We start from the raw sequence: 14,883 nt of genomic DNA on the forward strand, positions 1-14,883 counted from the left end.
ATGTTGATTGTGTCATGCTGTTGGTGTTTTTCAGGAGTTTATTTTTTGGTGACTACATGGTCCCAGATAGTGCTGAAAGAATCTATGATGAAGTTACTGATATAACACTGTTGACTCAACAGATGGAAGGGTATATGAACATCTATTACTCACTTTGTTGCTTTATTGCCAAGAATCGGTTTTGATCATCATGGATTATGTGAAGAAGCCTTCGTAAGGTCATGTTTCAGTTTGTAGTCGTGTTATACTTAGGCCTGTTTCTCTAGAGCCTTCGTGATGCGCTGTTCTCGTGTGATTCCAGGTATCTAGATGAGTTTAATCAGATGAGCAAGACGCCTATGTCTCTTGTTATGTTCAAGTTCGCCATTGAACACATCTCGCGAGTAGCTCGCGTGTTGAAACAAGACAATGGACACGCTCTTCTTGTTGGTAAGCACGTGGACTGTTGTGACGCAGATTTCCGTGAAACCGATATTTTTTTCGATTGAATGTTATAAAAGTAAACCTATGTAATTACGATGGCATATCTGTACAAGGGTAGAAAACAGGAAAAAAAGTTCAACGCGAAAACAAGCAAACTGCCTGACGCGCGGATAATTCTAAGATATCTCGGCGCGGGATTGGTGATAGTTTTTTTGTCTGATCGTTTAGGAAGGTGCTGTGGTGCGCGTTTTCAAGGCCAGTTACGTGGCGAATTGAAGCAAACTCATTGCAATGCTGTTATTATGAGAGTAGTTATTGTACCAATCAACCAAAGCGCAGTTCCTAATGACCAATCGCTTAAGCAGAGAGCAGCATAATCAAGAAATAGGAAATCTTGAAAAAAAACGGAAAAGCAACGAAAACCAATATAAAGAGGCACGTTCTTTCGCACTTGATAATTCGTAAATAAAGCAGAAAGTGCTTTATTTTCATGTATTTGAAGTAATCTTGTAAGTATTGTTTTTCAGGTATCGGAGGTAGTGGTCGTCAAAGCGCAACCCGTTTGGCTACATTCATGGCGGACTATGATCTTTTCCAAATTGAGATCACTAGAAACTACACCAAGAATGAATGGAGAGAGGACGTCAAAAAGGTAGCAGAAATGATTTTTCGGTGTTACTCAAGCATTATTCACTTTACAACAATTTTTACCACTGTGAAGAAGTTTCAACCTGGAGCTTCCAAATTAGTATAATCTCTTCAGTCCAACAGTGTCATCCTTCAGTAGTAGTCTCTTTGTTTTTCGTTTTCCGTAGAGGGAATCGATTGAATGACACTTGTTTTTGACAATTGAATAACTTTCTACTTTCTTGCAGATGCTGATCAAAGCCGGAGTGGACGGAAAGCAAACAGTGTTCCTGTTCAGTGACAATCAAATCAAGGAAGAGTCATTTGTGGAGGACATCAACATGATTCTGAATACTGGTGATGTTCCAAACATCTTTCCCGCAGATGAGAAGGCGGATGTTATTGAAAAGATGCAAACTGTGGCCAGAGTAGAGGTAAGGAAAAACAAAGCAGTGAACTAGAGCTTTAATATAAACGCAAAAGAGCCCCAGAGATCATTTGTGAGGGACATTTAGTCCAAGTCCACACAGTCTTTTTCCTTGATACTTAAGAAAAAACCCTTGACCAGTTAGATATGAAGCCAAAAAGGCCCCAGTTATAGCTTGTTGCCTTAAACAGTCAAGATATTTACTAATTAAAGCGTGAATAATTTAATCATTGTTAGTAAATGATCCTACATATGGTAGCCGGTAGAGGAAATGGTCTTTCATGACATCCAAAGTAAAAATTATGTTTGATTTTCTGCTAAATCAAAACCTTTGTAAATCATGAATACGAGGTCTGTGAAAAAACGCACAAAAAACCACAAGTGAAACGCATGCGCGCGCAATGAAATCTGCACTCGAGTTGACGTGTGCAGACGTCATCGCATTTGATGATTGTGACGTCAGTTAAATCCGTTTTTCTTCTCTAGGAACAAGGCTGGTTAAAATCACAACCGATCAAAAGCTAACTTTTTCACGTCTGAGCTAACGTGTCTCCAGAGGAAATCAGCGCTACGTTCTCGACCGCCTTATTGAAACTACCGAGCTAGTCTGTAAACCGCATTCTTCATTTTAACAGTGTTTTGCAAAGAAGAAGAGAGACAAGAAAGAACAAAGAAACTGCTTGAACAATTTTCTTTCAATGATTTGTTTCAGCGCGCCTCGGAAGCAAACGAGTTTTCCTTACAGTACAGCGAACAACCGTTTAAAAGTAAGAATCGCCTCATTTACAAATGTTTTGAACTCATACGATGCTTTTTTTTTCTTGCAGGGCCGTAAAATCGACGCCACCCCGCTGGCGATGTACAACTTCTTTATCGAGCGAGTTCGTGCAAACCTTCATGTGGTGTTGGCTATGAGTCCTATTGGCGATGCTTTCAGAAGCCGAATGCGAATGTTTCCTTCGCTCATCAACTGCTGTACCATCGACTGGTTCCAGGTAAAAACATCAGAAACCTTCGGTGAATAGGCGCATCAAGGGTTCGTCAGAGCACAAACAACTAAAGGAATGAATACTCCGTAATACTGGCACCAACATTTCAAATAAGTGATATTATCTCCTTACTATTTCTTGCCTACACGTAGGAAAATTATGAAAATCCAAAATATCTATCTAGCGTGCTTCGTACACCGTCATGCGGTTTCACCACGAGACCCAACGCCGGAAATTGCACTCCAAATACGAGTTCACTTCTTTGGCTGTGCTTTGTATTTAGCCAACTGGTTTATCTCCTGCTTTTGAAGTTTTTAAAACACTGCATTTATGTTAACTAATATTGTTTATTTTCCAGTTTATTTGAATTTGAGGGCCATAGGTTTATTAGTTCGTGAATGTCTAGTGTTACCGTCTTTAAATCAAGTCTTCTTATTCAGTAGTATTATTATTATTTCCGCTTTGCTTTATTCGCTTTCCCGCTTTTTTCTTTTGAATATTTCGCGTCCCTTTGCCGATATTATTTAAACGTTGTTTATCAACTGAACGGTAGGAAAAGGCTACTTCACAGTTTGCTAATGCCTTTCTTGGAAAGATCCAAAACTTAGCTGAGCTGAAAACACAGCGACGTTTACCAGAATTAACTTAAACTATATTTTAACTTTAGCAAGGATCTCGCAGGGTTCACTGTCGCTGTAACCAGGTTCACATGATTATCGAACACAAATTTTTATGCGCGCCATATCCGTCATTAGTTGACAGAGTGAACGATCGAAGTGTGTAGATTCCTATAACAAATGATGTCTTTGTGTCCCAGGCGTGGCCGGAAGACGCACTGGAGATGGTGGCCAACAAATTTCTTGAAGAAGTGGACATGGCTCACGAAGTTCGTAAGGAATGTGTGTACATGTGCAAGTATTTCCATGAGAGTGTCAGAGAATTATCAGACAGGTGAGTACAAATTATTTATGATAGGTAATAATAAGGGTTTTAGAGCGCTTTTTGGTTGAGTTTCAGCCTATGTGAACTCAAAATAAAACAAACCAAACTGTCTATAGTCTAGGGAAACGCGGGCGACCAAGTCGTGATTGGTTTTAGTTTTGCAGCTTATTGGTTAAGGCAGTGGCGCGAGTTTTCTAAACCAATCACAGAGCGAAGTGAAGCAAAACCAATGCAATCTCGGATTACTTTCCACACTCAACTGCAAAAGGATCCATCTACAGCTTATCATCTTTCGTCTTTCCACAGCTTTTACGATTCTCTTAGACGCCGAAATTACGTCACGCCAACGTCATATCTTGAACTCATCATGACGTTCAAGAAACTCTTGGACATCAAAAGACAAGAAATAATGACACTCAAACAGCGTTACGTCACAGGTCTGGAGAAGTTGGACTTCGCTTCCTCCCAAGTATCTGTCATGCAACAGGAGCTCAGTGATCTGCAACCAGAGCTCATCAAGACTTCGGCGGAGACGGAAAAGCTGATGATAAAAATTGAACAGGACACTGTTGAAGTTGAAGCTAAGAAAGAGGTGAGGTTGTGATGGGTTTCTTTCAAACGATCTGATTTTCGAGAAAGTCGCACTGAGATTTTTCTTAATTGCCATATATTTCTATCGTACTTACTTTCAGGGAACAATATTTCTTTCCTTTTTGTTGTTGTTTTTTTATCATTTATTGTGTAAATGGTTTTTTTAAATTTTGTTTTTCGATATGAGTTGTGAACTTGTTACTTATTAACCCTTACATTCCCTGAAATGAGTAAGATGTAACTTCTCCTTATAATAACCATATGTTATCCAGCAAACAGGTAGTGAGAATACTCAAACGTATCATTTAGAAGTTGTTATCGTGATCGAATACCAAATTTTCCCAACTAATTTACAAAAAATTGCTTAGCAGCTACAGAGGAGAATTGACAATCAGATCTTGGGAGTTAAAGAGTGGAATAGTTCGAGTCAAATAACTTCAAGTGTTTATGTGTAGACATTGTGCTTGTTGTTGTAGCTGTAGTTTAAGAAGAAATTTATTGGCTTCCTGAAACTTAAAATGCACACAAAAAAACTGAAATAGGTTTAAGCTTTTTGGCAAACTTCATAATGTTTTACGTTATAAGGTTGGATACCTCGTAGTCGTGTGTCTTTGAAATTCTTTCATCCAGAGTACCAACTTGGGTTTGTCAATAAAAGTGTTATTAGTATGGCATTTACTGATTGATTCGCTCTGTACTGTAAGGTTGTGGCAGCCGATGAGGCGGTAGCAAGTGAAGCAGCAGCTGTAGCCAAAGGAATAAAAGAGGAATGCGAGAGTGACTTGGCAGAAGCCATGCCGGCGCTAGAGGCTGCCATGCAGGCCCTGAACACACTCAAACCAAGTGACATTAGTATGGTTAAAACAATGAAGGTAATGGTTTTTTTCACTCCGTGAAAATACCACCACTGCTGATTGCGTTTACAGTAAATGTAGTTCTTCATCTATCTTTGAAACGGAGAACGTATGCTTTTTAACCAGTCACAATTGAAAGTAATGAAAATTTGCGTTACATACGTTTTCTGTTGCTTGCTACCAAGGGCCGGTTGTTGTAAAGGTGGTTGGCGATTTTTCAGGATTAGAAATTAATGCTTGTCTCTGCTTCTAACAGCGCTTGGAGTGACTATCGTCTTTTGAGGCATCCTCAAAAAGCAGCTTTAGGACATGACTGGTTTTATCTTATTTGATTGGTTAGATAAGCTGGGCAGAATTGGATGTTTAACTTTAAAATTTTGATTTTTTCCCCGTGTATAAATAAAGTTACCAATCAATCAATCAATCAATGCTATCTTAGTTGAAGGCAGAAACTGGAATACGTTGTAACAGTGAAATTGGTTAAAACGCAGAAGTATCAAATTAATTGAAAACTTACCCAAAACCTGGGTTAGCCTAATTGTATGTTGAATTTTCCTTTGACACCCCTTGCCTTGCACTAACGCATTGCGTGCCTACATTTTGTAGAACCCACCTGCTGCAGTGAAGCTGGTCATGGAAGCTGTATGTATCATGAAAGGCCTCAAACCCGAAAGAAAGCCTGATCCCTCGGGCTCGGGACGAATGGTGGAAGATTACTGGGGTCCTTCTCAGAAGATGCTGGGAGACATGAAATTCTTGGAGTCTTTGAAAGTTTATGACAAGGACAACATTCCAGCCGCCATTATTAAAAAGATCAGAGAGAAGTAAGTTGTTCGTTTTGAGGTTTGCTTCCTTTGAATTGACTTCGTTGGTCAGGAAGCATTTCCCTTCTCCTCTTTTTATTAAATGATATTTAGTTTTTACATGGTGCTAAAGGTAATTTCTACGAGCTCTAAATTGCATTGTGGTAGATCTTGTTATCATATATTGGCGGAATCACTTCTTCATAACGAAATTAGTTTTCAAGCGTCATACTTAATAATGAAAATTTTTTGGTTTTAAATGCTCATACTCTCGACTTGTTATAATTTCTGTGTTTCTTTGAGTTTTCTCTTGCTCTTAGCAGAAATTCAGTTGGGTAGAGCCGAAATTTATGTACATTTTTTATCGCATTCCTTCCAACATGTCTTTTTGCTTTCATTTTTTTTTCCAGATATGTAACCAATCCTGATTTTGACCCCAACAACATTCGTTCAGTCTCTTCAGCCTGCGAAGGACTATGTAGATGGGTGCGCGCTATGGAAGTGTACGAAAGGGTGGCGAAGGTACGTTTGTATTATGTTTCCCTTAAGCCATTATAACAACGCGATGCTTTGTTGGTGCTGTGAGTCTTCAGTTTCAACAGTTCACTAAGGGAGAGTACGAATTTACCTAACAGAGGGTAACAATCTGTGAATGGCACCCGTGTAATGTTACCAAGTACTGTATAAAAATAGTAGTTTTACTTTGTGACCACAATTTTGCTATTCTTTATGGAGTGGACGACGTGTACCGTAGTAACGGACTCTGTTCTTACTTCTATTGACTTCCATGACACGAAAGGTTCTTTTTCTTTCCGTTCAGGTAGTCGCCCCTAAGAAGATAAAGCTTGCTGAAGCAGAAGCCGAACTTTCCGTGCAAATGGAGAAATTAAACGCCAAGCGAGCTCAACTGAAAGAGGTTAGTTAGTGCCTAGTTCTTAATAACAGATAAAATGGATACGTTGGCGCCGAATGAAAAAAGAAGTCTCGAGAACATCGTCGTCACTTTGGGTGGTCCGCGCTGCATCATCATACACTTGCACGATCTTCTTTTAGTATACCCTATAAGAGTGGATCGGTTTGAAGGTTCGCTCCGATTGTCTACTTAAACTCCGAATGTCCTTGGCATTTCACCTTCGAGCAACTCGTGGGATTTGCGCTCGAAAATACAATTGTAATCGTTGCAGGAATAATCAACTGGCAATTGTATTCTTTTGAAAACATAACATGACGCCATGTACGTTTTTTAGATCTAATTATTCCGTAGGGCAATCTATAGTGAGAACTCTATTAATTTGCATTGTTCCTATTGGCTCTCGGAAGCACTGTCTGATAATCTTTCACCTTTATTCATTTATAACCTTTTGGACCTTCTTTTTCTTGCGAAGGTTGTTGATAAACTTCAAGCACTGAATGACGAATTTGACGCAATGACCAACAAGAAAAAAGAATTAGAGGCCAACATTCTGATCTGCGAACAAAAGCTGGACCGAGCCGAAAAACTGATTGGAGGACTGGGCGGCGAGAAAGACCGCTGGACTGAAGCGGCACGGGTGCTGGGTGAGAGATATGACAGGATCACCGGTGATGTGCTTCTGTCCTCTGGGGTGGTAGCGTATTTGGGCCCTTTCACTGTGGACTTTAGAAACGTAAGTTAAAACATGTTGCATAAAGCAATGTTAAAAAAAAAAAGCTCACAAAAATTGTGTAATGATCTTTTCTTACATCATCTTATCACAATATTGCATCCCTGAGGTTGATATTAAGCATAATTGTTAGTTACATCGTGCAGTTCTTAGCCACACAAAGGTGCCTTATGAAAGTGTCGCCATGTCCACGGTTTGTTTAGAAAGTTGCGTTTCGGTTCATTCGAAACAATGTTAACTTATCTTTTGCTTGCGTTTTTTTGACATAAGTTTCCACCTGAGTATCTTATTTCTGTTTTCGTTCTCTGTTCTCAGGACTGTATATCCAGTTGGGTAGAACAATGCAATGTCAAAAAGATCCCTTGTTCGGAATCGTTCTCTCTGAACGCGACTCTTGGTAGCCCGGTTAAGATTCGCGCATGGAACATTGCTGGTCTTCCTGTGGATTCGTTCTCAGTTGACAATGGTATTGTTGTGGACAACGCACGGAGGTGGCCGCTTATGATAGACCCTCAAGGTACGTGTGAAGTTCAAGATCAACAACTCAATTCTTTACACGGTTTTTTTTACACAGCTTGCATTATTTCCGTAAAGAGAATTCGTTGCTAGATCCATCTGTTTTTTCTGATGTCATATTCAGGTCAAGCCAACAAATGGATCAAGAACATGGAGAAAGAAAACAAACTGTCCGTTATCAAGCTTTCTGACTCAAACTATATCCGCACCCTGGAAAACAGTATTACGGTAAGAGAAGAGTGGAAAAAAAAAAAATCGTAAAAAATTACGAGTTTTGTTTCTTTGTTTCATGAGGGGTCCGGTGGCAGGGTGAAAACTCAAGGGCAAAAATCTAAATTTTATGATAAGGAAAGTTTTCTAAAGGTGGTTCGCACTGAATAAGAGCAGCAGAGTGGGTGTGAGAGTTCACGGTCAACTAAGAGTTGCAACTTGAAGTGGTTAGTTGTTGTTACTTACAGCGCATGCTGAAATAGCCCCTCAGTTGTGATCTGAGCAACACGTTTTTCTCTGGTAGACGTTCCTTTCCAGCTGGCATGACTCCGAATTAGTGAAAACTCCTCTTTTTGTTTTGTTCTTTGTTTAGTCCTTAAAAAACGGTTTAGCATGGACTTTTGAGTCGAATCATAAAACTTCTCTTTGTGCCAGTAACAAAAACAATGAACGGATTTATGATCACCGCATTTCTATGGTAGATCGCCTCAGTTTTAAGCAAAAAGACACCCAGGAGAAAACCCAAACCCTCAAAGTAGTCGAAACTTTCAGAAGTATAATGAATTTTTTCTTAACGTGTTGTTCGGTGTATTTAGTTTGGTACGCCAGTGTTGATGGAAAATGTTGGAGAAGAATTGGATCCTATACTTGAACCGCTGCTCCTAAAACAGACTTTCAAACAAGGCGGTGTAGAGGTATGTTGTTCCTTAGGACCCGAAAAAGTTTTGGGGATTAAATAAAACTTAAGCTGATATCATCATAGAATGAAGGAGGTAGTTTTCTAAAGATACTTTGGTACTGAATCGGTGGAGGATATAAAAAGGTGATTAGGTTTTATCAACTGAGTTGATAATGTAAATTGCAAGAATTTCTAAGGCTGAAGTTTCGAGCGTTAGCCCTTCGTGTGATTGAATGTTGATAAAACCAAATCATCATCTGTGAATGATAAGCCATTCTGTTTTCCGTGAAGTGGCGATTGGTTGTGCCTCAACTAGTAATAACTAGAAGTCTTGTTATTCAGTATCTTTATTTGTCGTTTTATCTTGCTTAGTACCTCAAACTCGGCGAAAACAGCATTGAGTATTCACGTGACTTCCGATTTTACATCACCACGCGCCTGCGTAATCCGCATTACCTGCCGGAAATTTCTGTCAAGGTGACACTTGTGAACTTCATGATCACTCCCCTGGGTCTGGAGGATCAATTGCTGGGGATTGTGGCCGCTAAAGAGAAACCTGAACTTGAGGAAAAGAAGAATCAGCTTATTTTGGAAAGTGCTGCAAATAAAAAACAGGTGCGTTATGAATAGTGTACTGAAGGTAATTGGGATGCTAAGGTCCTGAGGTAATAGCTACCCCGGGGATTTTTATGATGATAAGACAACATGACATACCTCCAGAAATCTGTAACACATTAGTACAGTACCCCTCCCCCCCACTTTCCCTATCCCTTGATATGAACACTCATATCAAGGGGCGGGGAAAAATACAAAGAATACTCATGACCACAAACGAGGCTAGTTGAAAAAAATTTAGAGGAGAATTTGTTTGACTTCTTGTCTATTTATTTATTTCATATACATGTATTTATCCATTTATTTGTTTGTTTACTTTTAGCTCAAAGAAATTGAAGATAAGATTCTAGAGGTCTTGTCGTCGTCTGAGGTGACTTTTTTATTCTTTTAATGATATAATTTACTTTAAAAAGGCGATATATTCTTTGAACATTACCTAATAACAAACGGTATGACTTCATTCACATCAGCGTACTCATTTTTTTGAAAGGAAAACTTAAGGGTTTGTAGCTAGAGCTTAACTAGGTTCAAGATTATTTGAACTTGGCAGCTTTAGAAGTCAGTTGAAGTCCAACTCCCTTGAAACGTTTCTCAAAATAGTTCCCTTTCATTTTATGTATCACTTATTTGTTTTTATTTGTGCTTGTTTTTTTTACAAAGGGAAATATCCTTGAGGATGAAACTGCAATCAAGATCCTTTCGTCGTCTAAAGTTCTCTCCGAAGAAATCTCTGCTAAGCAGGTTAGAAAATTCAGTCCATACACACAATGACGCCCCACTAACTCTGAATTTTAGAAGAAAACATATTCTTACCTGCAGTGTGCAAATGTTAGTGCAGGTTAGCCAGTCTCACGTTCATAGTTTCCCAGACTCTTTGTTGAACGACTTATTTATCTCACTCAGTTTGATCTAATTTTATCAGATTACGAAAGATTGTCTGACATGTCATTGCCAAAACAATTCATATAATACTATACTAAATGCAACTTCGTTTATACTCTTTTGGCTGCAGTCCCTCTTCTATCGCTTTCAAAAAGAACGAGGTCCAAAGATTGCTGTAAAATGTTGATGTTTAACAGTGAATGTCAACACACTGTCAACACACTGTCTTGTGGACGCTTTACCTGACATTTTCCATTCTACGTTTTTCGACGTAAGAGCAGCAACTTTGGATAAATGTAGCAAGTATGAACCTTGAGGCATTAACTATTTCCCTTGATCCGCATTAATTTTAGGAAATCGCCTCGGCAACGGAGAAAGAAATAGACGAGACACGTAACGGCTACAAGCCTGTCGCAGTACACTCGTCCATATTGTTCTTCTGTATCTCGGACCTGGCCAATATTGAGCCTATGTACCAGTATTCACTCGCTTGGTTTATTAACCTGTACCTCCAGGTATGGAGTAATGGAGTGCACATGTCACTTTTCTTTATAGCCAAATAATGGTGTAAAGTGCACCTTGATTTGTCGGTTGTTCGCCTGTTGCTCCGTTTCGTTTACTTTACATTATAACTTTTTTCTTTGAATTTTGTTCTGTAACAGTCTATCAGCAACAGCAGGCCTTCAGCTGACTTGGAAGAAAGAATCGGAAATTTGAACGATCACTTCACGCAAAGCGTTTACTCTAACGTGTGCCGCTCATTGTTTGAGAAAGACAAGCTGTTGTTTTCAATTACTCTTACCATCGGCATCTTGAAGGGAAGGTAAGTTAGAGTATTTCTACACGAGTATAACAGATTAAAAATAGAGTGCGTGTTTTTGTTAGTCATAAGAGAATAGAGTGTAGAGGTTACATTATTGCCAATAATCGCGAAATGATAAAAGTTTGGTTGAGTCTAAACTCCCGGGCGTCTGCCTATCCTCTGGAGGGAGGGGGGGGGGGGGACCCGGTACCATACAGGTAGGCACGTTCGACTTCCGACCGAAACCTCCAGAATCAATCCCGAGCGTTATTATCATGTTTTGCTCTCGGGAAAGACACTAAACTTTCGCAATGCTCCACTATACCACTATACCCATTTATAAAGGGATATAAATGGTAGCAGCAAATTGTCAAACAAACGTGGAGGAATGGCCGGGAATTATCTGCCGTTAGGGATCAAATCACCTGGGAGACGTAGCTATGCTCGTGACCGCTTTGTGCTGTTGAAACTGGGATAAGCTCCAGCTGCCCTGTGAGTCAGTATCGTATGCAGGCGTTGCCTGCAGTGCTGACTCTCTTCACAATTTTTTTTAAGGGGTAAAGTTGATGATCAAGTTTGGAGGTTCCTACTAACTGGAGGTGTTGCTTTGGAAAACCCATTTCCAAACCCGTGCTCAGAGTGGTTGAGCGAGAAAGCCTGGTCCGAGATCGTGAGAGCCTCGGATCTACCAAACCTAAATGGACTCAAAGACAGTAAGTGATTGGAGTCTTGTCACAAAAACTGCTGCATTACCCTGTATATGGTTTGGTGAAACGTGCATTATGTCAAACAAGCAGGAATGTTGATGGTTCATGATTTTCCCTTCGAAAATATTTGAATGATGTACAGGAAATATTCAATATCTTATATACTTGTAAGGAATTTTGTAGGATTTAACTAAGCTTCTAAATATTAGTCTAAAAGTCTAACTTGCAACTATAGTTTTACAGGAATTTGCAGCAACAAAGAAGTATTATACGTGGCCAACTGTAAATGGTGTGATTTTCGTTCGTAGGTTTCCCAGATCCAGGTTGGAAAGCATTCTACGACTCAGCAACTCCACATTCAGAAAAAATGCCCGATCCTTGGGATGCGGTGTCGGGTCTAGACAGGCGAGTTTTGTCTCACTACATTTGAATTTCTCAAGCAAAGTAACTTTTTGTATTATTTTTACGGGTGGATTACTTATCGCGCCACGCTCGTCGTGCGTGTGCACCCCACTCTAGGGTGACACACAACAAGCTATGAAAAGTCTCGAATAAATAGGGAATTTTCTTTGTGAATGGACACATCAGGTCATTCAGTTCTCTTCTGGGTAGTTGTAAGCGCCTAATTATTCTCTGAGAACTAATCAATAAAATCGCCTTGGTCACACGGGGTTCATTTAACTATGCGTGACAAGCATATCTGTGTTATTTCAGGCTGGTGATTCTGCGTTGTCTCAGGCCTGATAAGATCGTTCCCGCAGTTCAAGTATGTATTATATTGTGTCTGTGTTATATGTATGATTTTAACTGATTGCTTACGCGTAGGCCTAATACTGAAGGGAAAAAATAGTGCCCTCGGTGTGATGAACCCTACAAGTCTTCTTTGTTATTATTACGAGGAATAGGAGTTTCCGTTTTCGGAGAGAAAAGCGCACCTCAGAGGAATATATTTTTTTGTCACATGCATAATTATTTACCAACTTGAAAAAAGTACAAGGCAGGTTTGGTACTGCGGGATAAACTTTATTGAAATAAATTGTAAGCGAAATAAGCTTAACGTTAACGCACAGCCAAATAAGTGGTCTCCTTGGCCGCCAAGCCTGGTAGGTATTCGGTGAAACTGTGAGCGTTTACGATATACTGAAACGCGTAACGACGGATAGGAGTTCTTTCGCACGTCTGCTGTTTCTTGAGGTTCTTTCTTTCGCTTTTGTTGAGCGCTTGCTAAGTAGGGTACCGAAGAAGAATCAGACTAACTAAATATAAGACATCCTCACTTTATTTTGTTATTTACAGGATTATATTGTGGAGAACATGGGTCGTTCGTACATTGAGCCGCCAACATTCAATCTTCAACTGAGTTATAATGATTCCCATTGTTGCACACCTCTGATCTTTGTGTTGTCGCCTGGGGCCGATCCAATGGCTGGTCTGCTGAAGTTCGCCAGTGATAAAGGCTTTGGCGGAAACAGAATTCAGACTATCTCTCTTGGACAAGGACAGGTAATTCCAGGGTTTATAAAGCAGTATTTGTAAGTAAGTGTATATATATCTTATACCTTACGGCAGAAATGAGGTGGCCAAGAGAATCATGCGACATACATGTAAATTTCGAATTTGCTTCCTACTGACACAATCCTTTTCCTCTTGACTTGAGTACAATTGTTTTTCTCATCTCAGGGTCCCATAGCAGCTCGGATGATAGAACAGGCTCTAAAGAAAGGCACATGGGTGGTGCTGCAGAACTGTCACTTGGCAACCAGCTGGATGTCAAAACTGGAGAAGATCTGTGAAGACGTCCTTGTCCCTGACAACACACACAAAGATTTCAGGCTATGGCTCACCAGTTACCCGTCACCAGACTTCCCCGTCTCTATTCTGCAGAATGGTTAGTGTCGTGTTATGTATCTCTCCATTCCAGCGTGCGGATCTTGGAAAGGAAATTTTAAAGGGTGAACGACGCAGTGAGATCATCTTGATGGATTAAGCATGAAGTTTTTAGTTCGTCTTTTGCTATTCTATGTAACTCATCCATTCTTAGCTATCTTAGTTCCTCCTTGTTTCATAACGAATTAATTGTTATCCTTTTATAGAAAACGATACAAAATAATTTCTAGATTTCTTACTGAGGAATTGTGGAGACAACTGTTGTTTCTGGCTGTTTTGTCCGATGTAGTCCAATTGATACTACTGTATACCTGAAGAGAAAATGTAAATACCAGTAAACGTGACCTATACTTGGTCAACCTGCAGTAGTCGTTTACTACGTGTCAATTTTTTTAGGAGTGAAGATGACCAACGAACCTCCGAAAGGTCTGCGCTCGAACTTGCTGCGCTCCTACTTGAACGATCCCATTTCAGACAGAGAGTTCTTTACTGCCTGTAATAAGGTGAGCCACGTCCTTTCTTACTGGTCGTTTAAATTCTCATCTATCAGATCATGAAAGAAACCATGACAACGCTGAAGTATAGTCTGGAAAAATTTTCGAGATTTTGAAAAAGTGGAAAGGGTTTCTGCTCAAGTAAAGACGTAGGTTGAAGAAGTTTACTACTACTACTACTACTACTACTACTACTCGAACACATCTTTGAGCACTCACTCAAAATTTACACAGTTGTTCAAACCTTTTCCAGACAGATTTTATGACTTGCGTAGACTTTTCACCAGCCAATCCTTTTCAGTGCTTCTCCTTCAAAGCAAAATAACAAAGAGATTAGCCTCTTGTCTCTTTCAGCTTGATTTTTGTTATGGAATGTTTGATAGTTACTAACATTACAACCACAACTTAAAAGTTATTTTTTCTGTTGTCTTTCCACTTTAGCCAGCACCTTGGGAGAAGCTGCTGTTTGGTCTTTGTTTCTTCCACGCCTTGGTGCAGGAGAGAAGGAAGTTTGGTCCTTTAGGGTGGAACATTCCGTACGAGTTCAACGAATCAGACTTGAGGATCAGCATGAGGCAGTTGCAGGTAATGTCCCATGAAAACAACTAGGTTTTAAAGTGCCTTTTGGTTGAGAGTCGAAAGTCCGAAACCAAAGTCATCAAAACGTCCAATCAGGACCTAAGAAAATATAGATCGATTACGGTATCTAAGCGACTGTACACCCACCCCTCCCCTAACCCAAAATGAATCCTAACTTATCATAAGTTGACTGTAGTTGGGTTAGGGGAGGGG

General features: G+C 39.8%; 1 protein-coding gene across 1 annotated transcript in view; it reads left to right on the forward strand.

Annotated features, from left to right (window-relative positions):
• The window catches only part of LOC113669209 (dynein axonemal heavy chain 3), a 51,055-nt gene that overhangs the window by 30,700 nt on the left and 5,472 nt on the right, over nucleotides 1-14,883 (forward strand). Inside the window, exons 53-79 of the mRNA XM_089184991.1 lie at nucleotides 35-130; nucleotides 302-429; nucleotides 951-1,075; nucleotides 1,299-1,484; nucleotides 2,305-2,472; nucleotides 3,284-3,417; nucleotides 3,715-4,000; nucleotides 4,704-4,871; nucleotides 5,460-5,677; nucleotides 6,067-6,178; nucleotides 6,477-6,572; nucleotides 7,042-7,302; nucleotides 7,615-7,816; nucleotides 7,940-8,043; nucleotides 8,622-8,720; nucleotides 9,077-9,319; nucleotides 9,642-9,689; nucleotides 9,980-10,060; nucleotides 10,555-10,716; nucleotides 10,864-11,024; nucleotides 11,559-11,716; nucleotides 12,019-12,115; nucleotides 12,425-12,476; nucleotides 13,007-13,213; nucleotides 13,391-13,598; nucleotides 13,994-14,100; nucleotides 14,533-14,676. Of these exons, the coding sequence (XP_089041117.1) occupies nucleotides 35-130; nucleotides 302-429; nucleotides 951-1,075; nucleotides 1,299-1,484; nucleotides 2,305-2,472; nucleotides 3,284-3,417; nucleotides 3,715-4,000; nucleotides 4,704-4,871; nucleotides 5,460-5,677; nucleotides 6,067-6,178; nucleotides 6,477-6,572; nucleotides 7,042-7,302; nucleotides 7,615-7,816; nucleotides 7,940-8,043; nucleotides 8,622-8,720; nucleotides 9,077-9,319; nucleotides 9,642-9,689; nucleotides 9,980-10,060; nucleotides 10,555-10,716; nucleotides 10,864-11,024; nucleotides 11,559-11,716; nucleotides 12,019-12,115; nucleotides 12,425-12,476; nucleotides 13,007-13,213; nucleotides 13,391-13,598; nucleotides 13,994-14,100; nucleotides 14,533-14,676 (4,051 nt within the window). The remainder of the gene's footprint in view (nucleotides 1-34; nucleotides 131-301; nucleotides 430-950; nucleotides 1,076-1,298; nucleotides 1,485-2,304; nucleotides 2,473-3,283; nucleotides 3,418-3,714; nucleotides 4,001-4,703; nucleotides 4,872-5,459; nucleotides 5,678-6,066; nucleotides 6,179-6,476; nucleotides 6,573-7,041; nucleotides 7,303-7,614; nucleotides 7,817-7,939; nucleotides 8,044-8,621; nucleotides 8,721-9,076; nucleotides 9,320-9,641; nucleotides 9,690-9,979; nucleotides 10,061-10,554; nucleotides 10,717-10,863; nucleotides 11,025-11,558; nucleotides 11,717-12,018; nucleotides 12,116-12,424; nucleotides 12,477-13,006; nucleotides 13,214-13,390; nucleotides 13,599-13,993; nucleotides 14,101-14,532; nucleotides 14,677-14,883) is intronic.

Source organism: Pocillopora damicornis, chromosome 10, assembly GCF_964200805.1.
Source record: "Pocillopora damicornis chromosome 10, jaPocDami1.2, whole genome shotgun sequence".
In the NCBI taxonomy this organism is placed as follows: Eukaryota; Metazoa; Cnidaria; class Anthozoa; order Scleractinia; family Pocilloporidae; genus Pocillopora; species Pocillopora damicornis.